At 38.1% G+C, this 21,516-nt stretch overlaps 1 protein-coding gene across 7 annotated transcripts in view; it reads left to right on the forward strand.

Moving 5' to 3' along the window:
• Window positions 1–20,942, forward strand: part of PTBP2 (polypyrimidine tract binding protein 2) — a 54,940-nt gene extending 33,998 nt beyond the window's left edge. For 2 of the 7 annotated variants that reach the window (XM_075098189.1, XM_075098186.1), the window contains 7 exons: window positions 8,135–8,330; window positions 16,233–16,387; window positions 17,859–17,892; window positions 18,342–18,434; window positions 18,809–19,025; window positions 19,128–19,205; window positions 19,335–20,942. In XM_075098189.1, the coding sequence (XP_074954290.1) occupies window positions 8,135–8,330; window positions 16,233–16,387; window positions 17,859–17,892; window positions 18,342–18,434; window positions 18,809–19,025; window positions 19,128–19,205; window positions 19,335–19,467 (906 nt within the window). In that variant the 3' untranslated portion in view covers window positions 19,468–20,942. The remainder of the gene's footprint in view (window positions 1–8,134; window positions 8,331–16,232; window positions 16,388–17,858; window positions 17,893–18,341; window positions 18,435–18,808; window positions 19,026–19,127; window positions 19,206–19,334) is intronic. The other 5 variants (XM_075098190.1, XM_075098187.1, XM_075098191.1 and 2 more) reach the window with 3 other exon arrangements.
• Window positions 20,943–21,516: the final 574 nt, after the last annotated feature.

Below are 21,516 nucleotides of genomic sequence, written 5' to 3' on the forward strand. Positions count from 1 at the left end.
CGAAGACAGTGCTTGTTGCCCATAGATGACAGAATAGCTGAGAACTTGAAGAAGTGAAAAGCTTGCACCTCAGACTAAGTTGGCAATGAATATCTCTTAGCAGAGGAAAGAAAAAATAGGCTTAGTTTTCTGCTGTAAAGAATGATGTCTATACTGAAATAAAGACCTTCATTAAATGGTGGAAGGTGGTTATTTTTATCCTCATCACCAAATGAAATACTGGGTGTTGATTAAAAAACTGTGATTCATTGGTCACGGTTCTCTGATCAAGATGGGGAATCATAAAAAAAAGAAAAAGAAAAAACCCACAAAATTTGTTTTCAAAAAGCAGAGGGTAAGTTTTCATGCTGTTGAGAAAAATAAAGTTAGCCAGAGACAAGATGATTTGCAACTTGATTTATGATTATCTAATTTAAGAAAATGTACTCCAGAAAGGCAGTCTGGAAATACTTGCAGATTTGGACTGCAATTTAAATCAGAGATATCCTTTTCAGAGACGAAGAGTATCAAATCTTCAGTTGTTTCTTGGAGCAGAGGGAGGTGCAAATACGTCACTGTAATGTGTAAAAAAATTTGCTTAGATGGGATACACCTTTCTGTTTTTATGTAGCTTTAAAACTGTAATATAGAAAGTAGATCTTTAACCTACAATTGCTGCAGAAATTGACTGTGGTCATTTAGATCCACATTTGAAATATGTAATAAACCATTGGATGCTAATGTGCTTGTTGCAGAATGTTGTAATTCAGTCTTGATTCATGTTTGGAAAGTTATTTTTCAGTAATAGATGTTAATGCTGCTTTTAAAGTACATTTTTGAAGCAAAATACGATATCAAGTGATAAATCTTTTGACTTCATTTTTTGGGTCTTACATATATTATCAGAAGACATAACGAAAAGATGGCGTCTGTGAGATGGACTGTAGTGATTTGGAAATTATCAGTGTAATTCTAGGAATATATTATAAGGAAGTGACAAAATAACAAAAGGATGGGGTATGTAAAATATGAAAGGAACTTAAGAATCTCTTGCTGTTGTTGACTTCTGACAAACTGATACTAGCTCGTGGGATATTGTATTGGTCATAATTTAAAAAAAATTTAAAAAGCGCATGTATTTGTTTCTCCAGTTTTGCATGTTTTGATCAGGGTAGCTGTTCGCTAGTGGTAGCTCATGTGTGAATGACTAAACTTCGTTGAATAACAGTGATTCCTGCATGTAGAGTCATTGTCAGAGTGATCTTAGAGCCTGCCTAGTGACAAATTGAATCAGTCTTAGGTTTATGGATTCTTATTTTAACCAATCTATATATAAATAGACAAAAAACTAAAGAGTAATACCAACTGCAAGTATTGAGGAATGCTAAATTTGAAGGAAGGTTTGATTTCCCCGCTACCCTCCCAAGCTAAATAGAGTAAAATAAGTACAGTTCGAATGGTTGAGCTTCTGTGGTAAAATGTGAAGTGCCACCAACCCAAAAATAGCTAAAGGAAAGAAACAGAGGGATGATAAGAAAAACCCCTCCAGTTTAAATACATCTGGGAATACAGTAGAAGCAAGAGGATGTGGTGGCTACACTTAAGTTGCATGGAGTTCAAAATTAAAAGCATGATAAAAGAGTAAAGAAGTTGTCAATTTGTTTTCCGTCAGTTGCTACTATAGAAGATAATGGGGAAATTTAATTTTCCACTGGCACTCTTCACAGGAAATCAGAATGTGGCTTTAATAGAAATTGAAGACTTATTAAGGAAGTTAAAGAGCAATTTGACAAACTCAAGTGATGTAAGTACCAAGGAGAGATGCTATTCATTTGAAGGTTCTGAGAAAATAGTGACACTGACAAGGATGTACAATACGAAGCCTCTAGCCCTATGGGACCACTTCTGCTTTTTGAATGAGCAAGTAGTGAAAAATTGCATTCCGGTTCCACTTGCTTTGTGAGAAACTCATTTCCTGTAAAAGTAGATTATGGCTACGCTGATTCATGTTTCATCACCGCCCTCAGATCGGATCATTATAGTTCGCTATACCGGCAAGTAAAGGTGAAGACGACAGACTTCAGGTTCTGTGCGATGCAGCAGTCTAGCCATGGGCTGGAGAAAGTACTGAGAATGCGCAACAGTACAGCGCGTTGAGCTACTGTGCTTCTCCTAATGAAACAGGAGGTGATGTCCTGGAGATGCCTGTATACATAAGGAGATATTCTAAGCATCGAAAATAGGTCATTTACACAGTAAATGATCCGTACCCTCAGCAGAAGCAGCAAACTTAAATATTTGAATACCGGTAATCTGGTATACCATAGAAAGATCAGAGTGCCAGTGTTGCTATGTGAAGAGCTGGCAAATCCAGAGTGTTGTCTCTGTGTAAATGCACCAAAAGTACTCGCGACAAATCTTGGATGTTGACAGCTATTAACGCCTTGTCTATGGAGGATTAACTGAGACACATAGGGTAGTGCATGACAGTCATCTTTACCCAACATGGGTTAAAAAAATATCACAAGTTTAATGGAGAGGTTCAGTTCTAGTTGGCCAGTTGGTCCTTACTTGGCCCGTAGGCGATTCAGAGTATCCGTACAGAGATTCTGTTGAGGTTTGACTCTACATTCAAGATGTCTTCCCTCCAGTTGTTTCGAGCGACAACTTAATGGTGGCTCTGCACTGGTAGCAGTCTGCAAAAGATCTGTGCTGGGCTACATCGCCCTAAAATTTGTAGTAGGAACTCCAGGTAGCCTTTGCCAGAAAGGACATCTCCGGATAAGATATTTAGCCTCAGGGCAATTATCCGTGATTATTGCATTAAGGATTTTCAGGCATCTTGAAGCCTAAAGAGCACAGTTAGTGCTCGGAAATGATAAGTAGTGTTCAGGTAAACAGAAGAGTGCTGGATTATGTCTACTGTATCAGAAAGCCCAGGAAGTGCAGCAACAGTGTTTGTGTCTTGGATTCTGCAATTTTGTTGAAAAAAAGAGTAAGATATGCAACTGGTGATTCAGTCAAGGAACTGCCCATAGGAGGAAAAAAAATAAATCCTGTTTTTGGAGTGGAATGTGTTTTACATACACTTTTTAGCCACAGAAGCTTCTCATATCCAAGACGCTTGTCTCAAAGGGAGTTAGTTTCACTCAAATGCATATCCGTAGGATGCACTCGGGACACGTCTCTCCCAAGAGATATTTACCGTATGACCTTCAGTTACTTTGAGGTACTTATTTGAGCTGGAGTGTTTTGTGTAAGGATTACTACTTCTTCCTTTTCTTTTTTTTTCTCTTTCCTAAATGCCTTAAACTGTTAGGTCCTTCTGAAAATTTTGTTGCTAGTTTCTCCTGCTATGTGTGCTTCGGGGAGAGAGACAGTATGACTAAATGTCTGTCTCTCTTTTTTTTTTTTTTTTTTCCCCTTTTCAGTTTGGAGAGAAGGCAGTGGTTTGGTTTTGTCTCTCTGCCACTTTTTTCTCTCTACTCTAATTTGATTTTTCTTCATCGGACGTTGGTAAATGCTTTCAAGCTATCATCATCCTGCAAGAGATCTGTTTCCTGTCTTGGATCATCATCTTAGGTGCCTACAGTGTTTGACAAAGAGAGGGGCAGATATATTATTTGTTGTGGCTTGAAGCCATGCATCTCCAGAAATATCTGCTAGCTAAATCTTTGGGCTGTTGTTTTGAACTGAGAATATCAAAAGGTCCAATAACTTTGTCTCCCAAACTGTTTTTGTCTGTCTTCTAGGTACCATATGTGAATTAACTAAAGAACATTTTAAGTGGCATGTCTGTTCCTGATTTTTAGAGGGTTCCCTTGACCATCTCCTGTAGGGGGGCTTCATTCCATAGATTCATGGTCTATACAGGCCTTAGGAGAAGCTCGTCAAAGCATAGTTCCCAAGAATATAGCACCTTTCAAGGGACTCTTCTTTGACAAGGGTTTTTCAGACATCTTGAACCCTGAAAGTAAAAAGAAGAGCAGTGAATTCTATCCATAACATCAGCAAGCCCTTCGTTCAGGTGAGGAAAGCCTCAGAGAAGAAGTGATTCTAGGAATGTTGTTCTGCTTTGGAGCTTACCAATAGATCTGACTGTTACCTGCATTAAGCTGCATCAGAGGGCTGCATCAGTCATTCAGGATGTTACAACATTTTGTAACTTTATAGAGTACTTTCGCCATCCGAGATCACCTTTGCTGCTGTTATCGCTCGCTCGACATCCACACTCACCTTCGGAAATGAGAGATGCTAGTGCTGTGAGTCCATGTTGACTAGATAGAAATTCTTACTGTCTTTTTGCAGAAAAGCTTGTTTGTGGTCGATTACATCAGCAGCAGGAGAAAACACTGTTTACCGAACTTTTTCCTTTCTTTCTTTCTTTCTTTTTTTTTTTCTCCATAGGAACAGTCTGTTGTCTCACTTGTTATATCTGTGGGATCTTTTCTCAGTCAGCAGTTTCCATCTCTTCATCCTCCTGGCTGCTCTGAGCAAAAAGAGAGGGTAGATTGGCCTGATTTTTATGAAATGGGAGAGTATTGTGTTGTGTGGTGCAGACCTCCATTTCGTTGATGTTCCCTATATGGTCATTTTTGCTGTCTGTGGCAGACAGTCGTAGCTCTCTGTTCTGGATCCTGATGGCTTCCCAGGCTATTTCTGCTATTTTCTGTGGCATTAGGCCTTGCTTGCTCATTCTTGCCTTCAGTGAAAGGTGCTGCCTTGAGACACGAGCAGATTTTGGATTCTTTGTGAATATAACCCTGGTTGCTAAGACCCTTTCTAAATATTTTGAGTTTTTCTACTGTAGTAGTTGTCTAGGAATGCTAGCGTCTTTCCAGCCAGGTCCACTATTTTTGAACTTTCACTGGTATTGGGGTTTGTGATTTTCTTTATCTCTGGTTTGCTCCCTTTCCTAACGGCCATAGCTGATGCAGCAGCGGAACCATGCAGCATACTTAGTTAATGAGGAGTCGTCTTTGTTTGGTGTGGGTTTTTTTTTGTTAGCGGTGTTTTTTTTTTTTCCTTCCCAGAAACAATCTAAGTGGCCGTAGAGGAACTTGTATGGCTGATAGTGTGTTGTACTGTGGAGTTGAGGTCATCGTGTCAGTTCAGGCACGTGCCTCTCTCCTTGGGTCTGTGTCAGTCTGAATTGAGAAAGGGATTTTTGTTTGTTCTTTTACCACTGTTTTCCATTGGTCTTTTGCACATTCTTACTAGCTCCTAAGCACCACGCTGTGTTTTTTCAGGAATCTGCCTGCTGACAAGCTCTTGGCAGGAGGTGAGCCACTCATCAGAATAATTTTAGCCCTTGGGAAAGTCCAAGAGGAGGGTACTTCTTAGTACCAAGGGGGAGGGAGGGAAGGCAGGGGCCTGAAAACGATTCGGTGTCATTACACTCTTAGTATTGCAGGATGACAGAAGTTTTGATGCTTCTGTTGTCAAGGCTGCTGGCACAGCCGAGAATGATACTCATATCTTGTGGGAGGGTCCTGTGGTACTGGATCTCCTTGCTTTGGCACGTGTGTGGTGTGGTACTGTGTCACATGTGAATGTATGTATAGATGAATGCTCAGAGAAAGAGAAGTTTCTTAGTATATAGAGTTCTTTGATGTGCTGTCTGTATGTACGTTCGCTACTGCCTTCTCGCATTTTTCAGGATGTCTGTTTGAGAGGAACGTGGTTGGAGGGTTTGTTGCATTCTTTTATTGCCATATAAGAAGGAGCTCAGGACACACACATTCACAGTTGTATCTTTACACGGCAACAGTGAATCTTGAAAAAACCCTAGCTGCTGGTAACTTCTCTTGCATTGTTGTTGGAGGTGTACGATGCTGCTGGTAGAGGTGGGCGGGGTGAGTTTTTCTGGTTTTGATCCGCAGCAAGGCGCCGTTCCCAGAGTGTGACTACAGTGCTCGTTAAAGAGTGCGTCTCCCTCTCCAGTTCGGGATGTTCTTTCAGGCTGCCTGTGTCTCAACTACAAGGGATTTCTCTTGTGCAGTACTTTTAGTTGCTGTGAATTTGTCAGAAAGAGGAGTTTTTGCTGTTTGGGTTGTAAGTTTTAGTTACTTATGTGGTTCCCATTAAACGCTGACTACTCTGGAAACTACAAACACGGGTATAATTTGGTTTGCTACTTTTTCAGAATAAAAGAGCTTCGCAGCCAGCCATAAATCAGCACGTCTGCAGACTCTGTGCAGAGGTATAATAGGAATCTTGGTTGTGTTTTAAAGACTTAAAGCTTTGTGTCATGGTCCTGTGTTTGGACAAAGCTAAAGGATACCGCCTTTTGGTCTCACTCGTACCTAGTTTTCTTCATTATGTGAATGGGCATTTCCTTAATTGCACTGGCATTGTCTTTGACAATGAGTGAGCTCTGGCTGCGTAAACTGGACCTACCTTTAATCCACATCTGAGTGGATTTTAGAAGGTGAGTCTTCTAAAAGTGGTGACCGATTCTCAGTGTATACTTTTTAGATGTAAGTGTTCAGGTGAGATTCTTTTCCTAAATACCAACGTTAGAAGTCTTGGATTGTGCTTTGCCACTGTGTGTAAAAGAGCTCGCAAATGCTGTGTTCTGTAATGGTGACACCCACCACCACCCCAGCATTACAGAATTAATCCTCAGTTTGTATTCTATGAATCGGGACAGTAGACTCTGCTTTGCCAGTATTGTATAAAGCATTGTTTGAGCTGAGTTTCAAGCAGGAGTTTCTCTTTAATTGCTAAGTATTTGTTGAGACGGTGTCTAGATTGTTAGATTTCTATACTTTTTTTTGTATTATTTTATTTTCCCATTATTTAGAAGTTCACATAATACTGACTTATCCTTGTACATTGGCTGCTAATGGTGGTAATTCTCCTAAGTGATTTCATGAGCCCTGGAGATGTCAGCTGTGAGAATACGTTTGTAGGATGGGACAGCCCTGCTGGCCCAGGCCTAGCAGAGGGGTGTCTGCAGGATGTTCAGTTGCCAGATGCATCACCGTATAAAAATAGCTATATTGCTTCCATACGCAGCAGGTACACTAGGTTCTTGCAGTGCTTGGCTCAAAATACTGAGCCCTACCAGAACTTGAATGTGTGGGGAAGTCCATTGCAGATGTTACCAAGTGAGCTGTGCAAGAGCTAGCTCAGGTCCAGAACTGGTGCATTCCAGTCCAGCATTAATCAAGAGAAACAAAAGATCTGTATTTGAAAGTGTGATTTATTTGTTTCTTTCACCGGGTATATATAAGGTAGCTTTATATTTAACATAATGACTTGTTTGAATGGATTGATTTTTAAGATGAGCTGTGTCTTTACTTCCTAGCATTTCTTAAGAATATAAACCAACTTAGTTATAAAAGTTTCCATTTTTAAAATCTCTCATATTTAGCTGTTAGTGCTTCATGTGAAAGGAAGGTATGCCCAAAATGTAAATGGAATGAAATCCAGGTATATCAATTTGCCTGGTATATAATGAAGATGGACGAAATGTATATAATTAGGCCTTTTTAGAGAGTGTTTTCTTAGAGTTCTAAGTGGTGTCATGTTAAGGGTTCATGTGAATTTCGCTGTTAATAGGCATCCTTTCAGAAGTACCAGCTAATTGTGAAAATGGGATTTTTTTAAAAAAAAAGCTGTTAGTAACATTAGGTTAGCAGATAAACTTGCTTTTCTTTCAGTTTTGGCACTAATTACCTTTAAGGGGGAAAAGGAAAATATGCAGGATCAATGTAAATATTCTGCTTTAACAGATAACTGTCTAACATGGTATTTAAGTCTTGTTTTTTTTTCCTCAGGTCAACTTTCTGTGTAATAAAAGTACATGTGATTTTTTTTTTTTTGAGGAATTTATTTGGCATTATGGCTGAATTAAAGCTGTACTATGCAATACAGGTTAATTAATTATATTCAGTAGACTAACGTTTGTCTGCATTAAAAGGTCTCTTTCCACTTTGGTGCATAAACAGTTTCTAGGTAAGGGAAGTAAACATCCAGCTTCCTGGAATCATGTTAAGAGAGGTTAATGCATTTTAATCTTAATTGGTTTTAACCTAGACAGTAAGACGGATAAATAGCTGTATGCTGACCTTGTTTTTTTTTTTTAAATAAATTGTGCAACCAACCTGTACTGTGTATTTTTTTTAAATAAATTGACTCCCTTTTCCAGGCCTTAGATGGTCAAAATATTTATAATGCTTGCTGTACCCTACGGATTGATTTTTCCAAATTGGTGAATTTGAATGTCAAGTACAACAACGATAAAAGCAGGGACTACACTCGTCCTGATCTTCCATCTGGTGATGGACAGCCAGCGCTGGACCCAGCTATTGCTGCAGCATTTGCAAAGGAGACGTCTCTTCTAGGTATGATTCTGATGTTGTTCTTTTGTATTGCAAAGTTGCTTGATTAAAATCTTTATTAATCCTTCTAACGATTAAAGATCTTAAATTGTGAGTGTCCTAAGGCCCGTTCAGGCTTCAGTCTATGTTGTGATTTGAATCGCAGTAACACAAATACATTGTCTTTAGAAGTCCTACACGAATGAATGAGAGAATGCATGACAGAATGAGAAATGCACAAAGTATAAGGAAAAGAAGTGTTAGTTCTACTTTTATGCTCAAATCTGTCCTCCCCTCTTTCATATGTTCCTGTCGGCTGCTACTGCCCACCTTGCCCACCCACCCTCCCACCCAAATTTGTAACAGGCACTTAATGATTTACGTTTCATTCATGCTAATTCTTATTTGGAATATCAGATTATGAAAATAACATTTTGTTGGTTTCCTTCAATGAGGAAAGGTTATGCTCTTTGCTTTAAAAAAGAACAAAAAAGTGCTATTCTCTGGTTTCCCTAAATAAAAGGAAAAAGAACGATCTGTAGTTGCACTTCTAGTGCTGTGGTATGTGAGTTCTATTATCCTGCCAGCTCTGAGTTCGTCAGAAGTAGGTGAAATGCTCTGAGAAATATACAGATAAATGCATCTTCTGACTATTGGCAAAATAAGTAATGCATGCGTTGGGAGAAACTTGTAATTTTTTTTAATCAATTAATTACATAAGTTTCACTCCTACTTCTGTCAAGTTGCTGTTCTTTGGTGAGAACACCTTTCACTCTTCAAAATTTAATAGTACTCAGGCATAATCTCATGACCTTTACAAAACCTGATTTATTATGTTGTGATCGTTCTTCCCACTTAGTCTTTTTAGTCTTTTTCTTTTTCTTTAATTGCCCTTTTTTCTTCTGAAGAAAATTTAAGAGCAATGTAGATTTCATGCCTTCTTTTTTGTACAGGATGGGCTGACTTGGAGTAAGTCAGAGTTAACGTAGTAGAGAAGAGCTTCTGCTCTCCAGGTGTTAGAGAAGTTAGAAGGCACTTAGTCAATGATGCAAAGCCCGGGAAATGAGTGAATATTGTAGTTAAGGCTACCGAATACTGCGCTGTGTCTACCCCTTTCCAAAAGCAGATTACTTGAAGGATGCATTTCCTATCTCATCATAAATTCAACATGCACCCACCTCTCGCAAATTTTGGAGTGCTTGACTTCAGATCCTCTAGTATGACTTGCAAAATGGAATGTCGCTTGTAGCTACAGCTGAAGTTTTAGAAAGCAAAACCACCATGAAGTCTCTGAAGAACGTGTTTTAACTTCCTGGCACTTAAAAATTGAAATCTCTCATTTCATGGATTGATAAGGAAATGGAAGAGCATTTCTGAAGAAGTTTGACACCATAGTGATGAGTGCTGTAGAAATGCTCTTGAGGCAGTTAGTAATTCTTTTGTCAGCACGTAATGACTGGAACGTAGTCATGGGGCTGCAGGATGAGGAGTAAGGAGACAAAAACAAAGTAAAGCTGCTGCTCGTTAATACAACACCCATCATATTAGGTGTTGTAAGGCAGGGTTTTAGGAGAGGGGAGAGTTAAAGATTCATGATTTATAAAACAGGGCCAAATGCAGCATTATCTATGTTAAACTCTAATTCTGACATTTTCCTGAATCCTGAGAAGTTGCTTTCCAGTCTCAGGCTTACTAACGTATTTCTTTGTATACAGTGCTTATAGTATGCATCAAATCAACAGGTTTAATTTGTTTGGCATAGTGGAATCATGCTCTGAGGATGCTTCGATCATTGCATCACTTCGGATACGCTTAAGTTTGGGTTACTATACTTGATATGCTTATCCAAGTGACTTTAGCAGACTTTATGTTCTAGTGTTTTAGGCTTGAAAGTCACCTCAATGCTTTTGTAGCTTTTGCCTACAAAACTATGTAAGTTTTCGAACCTTTTGATTTTAATCAGGCTCATTCTTTTGTGTATATTAAAGGATTTTGCTAGTAAACTTATGAAGATGACAGTCATATTAGCCAATGAGATTTTATTTCTCAGTCTCTGCGTGGACCTCTAAATGTGCTGTTTTTCTAAGGAGCAGGAAAATAAAAGGTGCATGACGTGTAACTTTCATTGCAGGTGTGAAACACTTTCAGACTGTCAGTGCAGTCATGTTTATTTTGAGAAGTAGTGGAGATTATATATCATGGTTGGTTTTTTTCCTTTTGAAAGAGATTTAAGGGAGCTGGGTACGTTTTCTAAGTCTCCTCATGGCCAACTGGGTGAGCTTGGTATATTGTAACTCTGCATCTTCTGTCAATTGGGGGTGATTATACAGTGATTTTTTTTTTTTAATTTGGTGATTTAGGGTTTGGTTTTTTTTCCGAGTTGCCTTTTTTAGTTTGTTTTTTACAGAATTTGAGCTCTTCAGCTGACGAACTTTACAAAAAGGCTCCATAGTGCTGTTGGTGCCTTAGCCATTTGGATAGCTGTCAAAATGGGAATGGTGCTTTTGGGAATACGGAAGAACAGGGTTCTCATTCTGGGCTGCTTACTGTGCGAGAAGGCACAAAATGTAAGTGATGTAAATAAGAAAGGGCAAAGGATAGAAAAAAATCAAAAGCTTAAATGGATGCTTGTGCATGCCATGTATAGCTGTATTTTTATTCAGATGCTCAAAAAGAGAAGGGTGAGAACACTTAGAAGTTCAGAGAGTTATAAGAAGGAGGTTGGCAAACCATGATGTCTGAAATATGGCAGAATGGTAGGAGCGACCTTCCTCCTGCTTTCTTCTTTTATCTTAATACTTTACTTCCTTTTATTTGCTTTAGAATTCTTATTTCTGTAATGTCGATAAAGATACCTTCAGAGAATGCTCAGTCAGTGTCTGCCATGCCCTATTCGCAGATGGTTCCCAAAGGGCGTGTTTCTCCATGAAAGAGTAGAGCTCCATTTTGAGCTCAATGTGATGCTCTTCAGGTTCTTTTGCGTGCTCATAAAGAATACCATAAGTTGAACCTGGGGCATTCTTGTTAAAATTCTTGCTGTAGCTGTTCTCTTATGTATATAATACCATCACTAACAGAAAATGGGCTAAGGACTCAGTTCTGACTTCTGCTTATGTTACGCTATTGTATGCTGGATAGTTTTACAACTTGGCTGCCTTTTTGTCGTTGGCTTTTAAACAGTGTAATATAATTCGTATGTCAGAAGTGAGGTTTAGGTTGAACGTAATTTTGTGAATTGAGCTTTAGCAACAAGATGTGAGTCTTGTTAGTCTTGGTGTTTAAATCTGCTTTAATACTAAACCATTTCATATCTCAATTTCCTTCTGGATGGAGTTAACCCTCCTCTTCAGTAAATGTAACATTATGTAGTGTAGTAACACTTGCAGCTTCATAAGCTGTTAAGCAGAGATTTTAGAAGAACCTGCTATCTCCCCAGACCCATTCAGGCTGAGTATAAGAAGCAGGCCAGTAGCAAGTACAAAAAGATGGTGGTTACTTGACATAAAGCCACAAAAAAGGTTCGTAACCGGACTAGGGACTAAATCCAGTTCTCAGTCGCAGTTATGCATACCTGCATTAAGATGACTCCTCCTATTGCCTGTGGTTTTCACACATAAGTTCATCATATATTTTTAGTATAGCTTTTCATTTGCCTCTTATTAAAATGGTATTACTAATTTGCATTTGAGAAGTCATGCAAAAGGATACACTGAGGGGGAATAAATAATGGGACATGCTGTAAATAATGTGACAAAACTTCATTGAGGAAAAAGGCCTCAAAAGGGCTAGGAAAAAGGTGTATAGTATTTGTATGGTGTCCTTAATACCCAGAAAAATCAAAAACCTCTTATCTCTAATTGTTGGAAGCTAAAATAAAGCTGGTGGCAAAGCTTTCTAATACCAGTTGGTCATGTTGACAAAGTAGTTAACGTTTCTAAATAGTTTCAGTTAAGTCCTCAAATCTTAGTGTGTTGCATGATAACTAATAGTCATAATCCACGTTGTTCTTATTTTTATTTGTTAAGAATTTGACTTGTTTAAATCAGGGTGCAGTGGAGACCTACCGAACAAGAATTGTGTTTCTGTGGGGTTGTAATTTGTCTGACCTTTCCAAGAAATGAGGTCTGTGTCCTATGTAATCGGTTAGAAACGTATCAATCAAATAGATGATCCTAGCCCGTGTGCATCGTTACTCATTTGTCTACTATATCCTCAGCTGTGATGAAATAAGGTGTCAGAAATCTTTGAGACTATAAATTGGACATCTTGTTATCTTTTTGAAAGGAGAAAATCACTAATGGGCAGAATGGTCTGGTTTCAAATGAATTATCAGAAGCAGATTTTTTTTTCTTTTTTCACCTCACATATGAAAAGATACACATTCTCCCTTCCCTCCCCCCCCAAAAAAAGTTACAGGAGATCTTGCAGGAAAAAAACCCTTTGAATAAAAAGCAACTGTATTACACTGAACTGCAACAAACAAAGGATTTTAAATAAGAACTACTTATAATTGCAAATACTAATATGTAGTAATACATTAACTCCAGTTTAGTTATTTGTATAATATTTCAGCTGGAAATAAGTCATGGTTAGGGCTCCCACAGCTTTATCCCTTGCTGTCATTGCTGGCTTTCTTCATTGGCACTTTCCACTAATGCCCCTTCTTGAGATTCTTACTAGATTAATCTATTTCAAAGGATAATAATTGAACAATTTTCTGTATGAATGGTGTTGAATTGATCTTCGCTTTTAACTTCTTCAGTGGGACCAAAGAGTGTCCTGTAGAGAGTCTGATGCTATGAAGAGTTTTGCCTTTTAAAGTATGAATTCCTCAGCTGTGCTCTGCCCAGCTATGGAAAGAGCCCTACAAACTTCACTAGTCATCTTTAAATTTCTTTATTCCTGAAAACACTGTACTGCCTTAAAGCTTCTGAGGTTAGGGAGAGGTGCCTAGACACACTAGAAGATTGGAAATGCTCTGTTATCTTGGCATTTTCTAATACCTTAAATGATTGCTATTGACCCAGTATAAGTAAGTTGTTTCCCTTCACGTGGACATGTGTCACACCTTACTGTCATTCTTCGCGTGTCTCTCTGTGTGACCGCTAATGTAGCTGAACGTAAATAAACGTGACTTTCGGCATATGCAATATGAAGCAGTATAAAGTACATTTCCAAAAATGATTTTTTTTGAACGGAATTGGTTTTTTTAAGTTGTTTGAGGGGTTTAGTTTAATATTCACAGGTTTCCCTGTTCATTGTAGTCTGATTTTGGGAGTAAATGTCTCTACTTCTAGCGCAGAAGTACTTTAACTGCATCCTTTATTAATTGTTTTTTCTTGAAAGTAAAGCTATATTCTTCAGCTTTAACCCAAGAGCAAAACATGCATCATATTTATGTTAGATTTTTGTCTTGCTATTCATATACGTAAGTATATATTATTACACTTTCACACAAAATGGATTTTGGGAAACAAAATTGCTACGCTTGGACTAGCAGCGGTCCATCTAATTTCATATCCTTTCTCTGACAGCTAGTGTTACTTGGGCATTCTTTGATGGAAGACCAAGCGCAGCCCTTGTAATGGGTGATCCTATCGCAGCCTACCTGGGGAAGGTGCTTTGCTAACCCCAGGTAGCTAGAGCTTGGCTTACACGATGAAGTGTATTATATGTCACTTTATTGCCTGTTTAATGTAACTGGCTGTTGTTTCCATAGACGCTCTAAGACAGTCTCAAATCTATTAAGTGTTTTTGCAAGATGGAGGGGAGAAAGACGAGATGGGTTTTTCCTTTTTATGTATTACAGTCAGTCCCACAAATACCTCGTATAATGCAATAAAACATGATATTACTTGCCTTTTGATTCAAGTAGATTTTCCCTTTATCTTGTGGCATGAGAGATGACTAGAATTGTCATTATTCAGAACTTTCTATTCCTCTGATTTGACCCCTGAATACTAACAATTTCAATCTCTTAAACTTTATCAGAAAGCATTCAATATCTTCAATTTCCTTTTTTAGAACACTTATATTACTTTCTTTGGTGTGTGCTTTGACAGGAAATGACCAGAAAATATTTTCAATGCTTGATCGAATAATACTGTTAAGCACTACTGCAAAGTAGTGATGGATGTCCTGTTGCCTTTGAGGAGTTATTTGTCCAGCCCAACAAAATATCTCTCTTTTTCTCCTTTTAATTATTTTTTTCACAAATTTGTGTAACAAAACATAAATAAAGCGTTAGAATAAAGACAGAAATATTTTCTAGGAAATGTTAAAAAAAAAAAAATAAAATTGTAACCTTGCTTACTCCCCCGCCTTCTGTCCCCCTGTGTGTTCCCTTTTGATACTAAATCTGGGATTATTCTTTTTTTAAATTAATCACAGAAGGTAGGGCTTTGGAAGGGCCCTCTGGAGCTCACCCCGTCCCACCCCCTGCTGGAGCAGGCACCCCCAGAGCAGGGGCACAGGGCCGCGTCCAGGCGGGGGGTGAATGTCTCCAGGGAAGGGACCCCACAGCCCCTCTGGGCAGCCTGTGCCCCTGCTCTGGCACCCGCACAGGGAAGGGGTTTGTCCTCATCTTCAGGGGGAACTTCCCGTGTTCCAGCTTGTGCCCGTCGCCCCTTGGCCTGGCGTTGGGCACCGCTGGAAAGAGCCCGGCCCCGTCCTCCTGACACCCGCCCTTCAGGTATTTATAGGTATTGATGAGATCCCCCTCAGCCTTCTCTTCTCCAGGCTGAACAAACCCAGGTCTCTCAGCCTTTCTCAGCCTTAATGGTTGAGTATATTTACTGTCATCTGGTTAGTACTCGAGCATTGCCTGAAACGGAAGAATTTATTTTCTCTTATGACTTCCTTCTTTAAAACTGCTTTCGTTCTCACATTAAGTTTTTTTTTTAGTCTTAGGTAGACAGAGTAAAGGTTACATTTAGCTTGTCTACCTGGCATACTGGAATACTGGTCAAAAGTTGTGTTAGCTTAGTATGATCATATAAACATTAGAAATTTTGCCAAAATACTGAAACCAACTTCAGTAAAAGAACATAAAATACTGAAGTTATATTTCTTTATTGAGTTTTATACATTCTGCTACATCAGCATCCTTTTGCTGAACTCTGTAAAATGTGCAAATAAAATTGCACATTTAAAATCAAGTACAACAAAGCTGGTCCTATATGGGCTATAGTGCATATGTATCAGAAGAACCTTTCGCAGATGCTGGGAGTAGCGTGCTTGCCTAGTACCCCAGTGATTAGACCAGGCGAAACGAGCAGGTCTCTACAGGATCTCAATTTCCTTGGAAGAAGAAAAATAAAAGCACAGCCAAAGGTTTAGCTAAGGGTAACATGCTGCTTCAGGGAATTGCATCGCAAAAGCCACAGAGCATGATCAGTGGTGCTACCCTGAATTTTGGATTTAGAAGGTTGCCTCCTCACCCAGTTAGTGCTAAGGCTCTGAGAGATACGTAGGCCTTTTCACCTGACCTACTCCAGTGTTGTACATCTAGTCTGAAGATCAAGTTGAAGTGAGGAATGCCTCTCAAAGGGAGGTGGAACATAAGGATGTAATGATGCTGAGAGCACAATTAGTGTTTATTCTGATTTGATCAACATTTACCTTAGACCATTTTGATAAAGTAGACACTTTAAGCATTTTGGAGTACAGTGGAAACAGTTTTGGTGCTCAGTAACGTTTACTTGAAAGAACTGTTTCCACCTCGTCACTTCTTTGAAGACATGATCTGAATAGAAAGAAAATTTGCATTTCTCTTCCTTAGTTAATTTAACAACCCTTTGGACGAGTTTTACAACGGAATGGTCTGCTTTGTAGAGTGTCGTATGCAACACTTGTGCTGATATAGGTACTTTTTTTTTTTGAACGACTTGTGTGTGTTTCGTAAAATATGCTTTATTTTAAAATTAGGGCTTCCTGTTGCAGCTGTTCCAGGAGCTCTGAGTCCTTTGGCTATTCCAAATGCTGCTGCTGCAGCTGCTGCTGCTGCTGCTGGCCGCGTGGGAATGCCTGGAGTTTCAGCTGGTGGCAATACAGTCCTCCTGGTTAGCAATTTAAATGAAGAGGTCAGTGAAACAATTTTACTGTTTGGTTGGTTGTGGTTTTTTTTTTTCCCCCTTCTTTAGTCATGCTTCATTTGTCAGTATTTTTATAATTTCTTTGCGTTTGGCCTCTTACATTTGGATTTTAAGCTCAAAATATTTTTGCTGAGTTTTTTTAATAATCCCCCAAAGTTAATTTTAAAGCCATTATTGTTAAATACTTTTGTTTTCCCAGGTAGCTAACAACCTAAAATGCCCTTTGATAGTCGGCTACCTATTTTTTCTAAGAAAAATGTGGTAACTACTGCATGTTCGACATTTGAATTGAAAGCTTTATTTTTACAAAATAGCAACTATGCTTTCTTTTGCAATTATAATCACGTAAACTAGAATTTCTGTTTTGTTTCTTCTAATTGTTTGCTGTTTCATTTCATGCTTGTATCTCACATTTTAAGGTCTTAATTTATGTGAACTACTCTAACACATTTTTCTTTGAAGGTTCTCCCAAAGATCTTGACGAGGCACTCTTCCAGTCTCTCTTAGTAATTTTTTTCTTTGCAGTTACTCATTTGTCTTTAAAAATAATAAAAAATAATGGTGACAAAGCATTTTCACCTTAACTGTATCTTTCTTGCTAACTCTGAAATCTAAAGGGGTTTATTTAGTTTTGCATTTTACTGTCCTTTACATTTATTTTGATGGCTGTGAAAGCTGGTATGAAATGTGGGACGTTTGTATCGGTCTAGCTGTTCCATTTTTAACTGGCCTCTGTCGCTGTAAATCATTAAGCTTTTTTTATCATCTGGTACTATTTTGTCATCCACAGTCTTGCATGTTAAAATGTTTTAGATCAGAGTGCCATTTTGAAGGATTTTTGCCTGCATTTCATAACCAGCCATGCTTACGCAGTTAAAGTTCAAAGTTTAAAATTTCTATTGCATGCTTTTTTTAATTTATTTTCATGTTGAGATGAAATGCTGTAGTTTACTCTTGATATGAATGTACTTTACCCATATTTGTCTTGGGTGACTACATTTTACTCAGTTTTTCTTGTACAGTACATAAACCAACCATTTTCTGACCAAATTCCTGCATTTCCTATGTACTGACCTATATTTTATTTTTTTTTGTTCCCCACTTCCTTTTTTTTTTCTTCTGCATTGCTGTATTCCCTTCCCCATTTCATCCTTTTCCCTTTGTGTTCAACTTCCCTTTCCTTGTCTTTACCCAAATTCCCGTGCCCTTCCCTGTCTTACCCTTCTCCTCGTCTTTGTCTATGTTCCCTGTCTTCATTCCCTATGTTCATGCTTCTGTGCTTGAACAAAATGTTCCTCGGACCAACTTGCCCCAATTAACCGCCTTGAAACCATGATCCATGACCACCTCACCATTCTGCGGGAACCACCCTTCGTTATGGATGATCTGTTCATCTCCGCTCTTCCTCGACTCTTCTCTCTTCTTGTCTTACGCTGCTTGCTCTTCTCTCCTTCTAAAGATGGTTACGCCCCAAAGTCTGTTTACCCTCTTCGGTATGTTATTGTTAGCACTATACTTTTATTATTGATTTGATTTTTGTTTTGGTTTTTTTGGTTTTGTTTATTTTTTTGTTTTGTTTCACCTTAATTCTTATTTGTAGCTAGCACTTTGGCTTAAAGTTGAATAGTAAATCTTTTGCTATTTTTCTTTTGCTGTTTAAAACTCTCCATAGACACAGATTTTCTTTTAATGCATGCTAATATATTTTGCATGGTCTTTAATTTAATATCATTCACATAGCTTTGAGGGTTTATCAGAAATTATTCTTTTCAAAATTCACTATTCAAAATCTTTATCTCCTTTATTCATTTGTGAGAGTGTTGAGTTTGAGTGAGTGATCTTGTTGCTGTCTGAATGTTCCATTGATATGTCAGAGTATGTTACTTAGGTGACTGGCTTTAAAATGAACTTTTTCTTTTGGGTTACCTTTGACTTTGAAAAGGTGTTTATGGTGATGTGCAGCGTGTGAAGATTTTATACAATAAGAAAGACAGTGCTCTTATACAGATGGCTGATGGAAACCAGTCACAGCTGGGTAAGATTAGTTTTCTGTTTATATTCCCAGTAGTCTAAGCACTTGAAATGATGCTGTGTAAAATCAGGTGAACTAAGCATGTTTGCATTTGTCTGGTGTCCTGGTTACCCACGAGATCCAGAATTTTATTGTATGCAGTTCTGTTGCAGAAGGTCTGCGCAATATCCTAAATGAATTCAACAGCTGAATCACATGTGGTGGTCTCTAAATAAAATTAAATACTCGTGCAGATTCTGCAGACCTGGTTCTTGATTCCGGTCTTTTAGCACATTGACCCTTTGACTTGCTCGGGTGTTTTTCGTGTTCGCTCGTGCGATGTACTGCAAGCTAATGAAAAGTAACACCGATTTGAGTGAAGTTGTTGTCTTTTTCAGCCATGAGCCATCTTAATGGACAAAAAATGTATGGAAAGATTATTCGGGTTACCCTCTCTAAACATCAGACAGTACAACTACCTCGAGAGGGACTTGATGACCAAGGGCTGACTAAAGATTTTGGTAATTCACCTCTGCATCGCTTCAAGAAACCTGGTTCAAAAAACTTTCAAAATATATTCCCTCCTTCTGCAACACTTCATCTGTCCAATATTCCGTAAGTGTTGGCCGTCAGTAAGCCAGTGGTATTAACGTGAGTCACAGCACGCTGAACTGACTAATGATGTCTTGCTTATGCTTATTTTCCTTCTGTCTCTAGACCGTCAGTAGCAGAAGAGGATCTACGCACATTGTTTGCTAACACTGGAGGCACTGTGAAAGCATTTAAATTTTTTCAGTAAGTACCTTTTCTGTACATAGCTCAAAGTGGGTTTTTCAGCATGTCTGAAGGAAGAGTGCATACAGGATAGCAAACATTAGGAGCAACCCTTGTGCTTGAGTCCCTAATGCCGTTATTTTGTTTCAGAAGAGATCACAAGATGGCCCTTCTTCAGATGTCAACAGTAGAAGAAGCTATTCAGGCTTTGATTGATCTTCACAATTACAATCTGGGAGAAAATCACCATCTGAGAGTTTCTTTCTCTAAGTCAACTATTTAAAAAGGCAGATTGAAAATGAGGGTGTATTGCATTGTTTGGTGTTGTCACCTATTGACTGTTCAGGAAAGTGGGGACCAGAGTTTGTCTTCTGTTGTTCTTTTATCTTTTTTTTTTTTTTTTTCACGCTGTTATCATTCCTTGGTTGTTTTGGAAAAAAAAAAAATAAAAAATGAAGAAGCAGTGATACTAACTGCTGTTGTTCAACTGTTGTTTAGATAAACCATCATTTTGTTCAAAAGATTTCAAGTTAATACCACAGTTTTTCAACTTAGTTGACGTACGTGCCTTAAAAAGGAAACTAGTACTGCTGGAATTGCGTGACTAGTAAAAAGCAAATTTGGTTGTCTGGGGCACATTGTTACATGATAATTTAAATATGTTTAGGCAGGGGTGTGTAAAAAGGTTAAGCTTTTATTTCTCCTGCGTGATAGATTTCTTTATCTGCTGGCTTGTCACTTATTTTTAGTTTTAATTGGATAAGATGCATTACGCTGAAAGAGGAAAATGGCGTTATTTGATTTCTGCTACTTTTTGCTTTGTGCTCATTTTTTTTAAAAAAAGCCCTTTTATATTTCATGGTTCTGGTCTAGATTCAGTTATGAATGTAGGCATTAGTTAAAATTAACAAGGTACGGAATATTAATTTCTTAAAGGACAAAAAGTGACTTCTGTGACTTTGAGCCCTACGTGAAAAGCATTGTGGAATCTTAACCTTTTTGTACACACTCTTGTGGGATGTATCATATAAATGTCAGCACTAAGTAATGTCTTGTTTGTGGCTGAATATTTTTCGTAGATGTTTTTGAGGTTGACATGACTTATGTGCATTTCAATATATATTGCCATCTTTAGTTTGTAATTAAGATATGGAATATGGTTGTGGATTTCTGAGCATGTACAGACCGGTCGAGCTAGTTCAGGAAATGGTGCATGTATTTTTCAATGACGAAGAAAGTTCGCTGCAAACGCTTGCAGGAAACTTTGTGGCAGTTTTCTAAAACTGACAACCAGGTGGGACCAAAGTTTATGTGCCTTTAGTCTTAATTTACCTTGCATTGTAATATTCAGTTTTAATAAATCTCTTCAAAATATTTTGTATTTAGAAATTGATCTGACTTTACTATAAACATGGCTCAGAATCTACAGATCCAGTTACTTTGAAAGCAGTTCTCTGTCAGTCTGAACTGTTACCTTGATTCTGTTTAAATGACCAATACTTTTTGAAATTGATGTACTTAGTTTCAAGATCCATAGATTCTGTTATCTATGTAGGAAAAGGAAAATGGTCATGTATATTTTCTATTAGTTGAGTTTTTACATCTTTAGAATTGTAAAATTCAGTATAGTTTGAAAGTGGCACAATTAAAAATTAATTTTCTAACAAAGTTGGGAGGTTTGACGGTTGTTTAATTTCATTTTGTGTGTACTCTGCTTACCTCTGTAGCATGCTCAATAAACACTTCTGTAGCTCTGTATTCACCTTTTCTGTCTTTCTCTGCTGCTTTCTATCTCTCCTCTTCTTTGTTTTTCACTTCTACTGTGCTTCTAAATTCATGTTTATTCTCTGCCAGGGTGGGAAAAGCATAATATTAAAAAATACAATTTATGGCTTTTTACCATAAATCTGATGCTGTGAAAAATACCAGCTTTTTATTTTCAGAAAGATAGTGACCCCTTTGCAGGCGTATGTGCATATTAAACATTTCCCACCCTGTTACAACTTACTGCTTTAAAGACATAACTTTTATTGTAGTTTGTTAGCTCTCTCTTTCTATCTTTTTAGTTTTTGAGCAGATTTATGCACTAATAGGTCTCTCAGGTTTGCCATGCTCTCTTGCTGCAGTTTCATCTTTCATTTTTTTTGTGTCTGCTAAAGATTTTCTACTAATCATGCAGTACGCTCATGGGTCAGAGTAACAAAGTTGTTGATGTTAGATTAGCGGACCATACGTATTCCAGACCAGGACATTTCACTGTCTCAGAGACATGGGTTCAAATGAATGTAAAAAGAGTTTGGGCACTTTAATAGTGTTTCTTCATATTACTTGG

Source organism: Phalacrocorax aristotelis, chromosome 6, assembly GCF_949628215.1.
Source record: "Phalacrocorax aristotelis chromosome 6, bGulAri2.1, whole genome shotgun sequence".
Classification (NCBI taxonomy): Eukaryota; Metazoa; Chordata; class Aves; order Suliformes; family Phalacrocoracidae; genus Phalacrocorax; species Phalacrocorax aristotelis.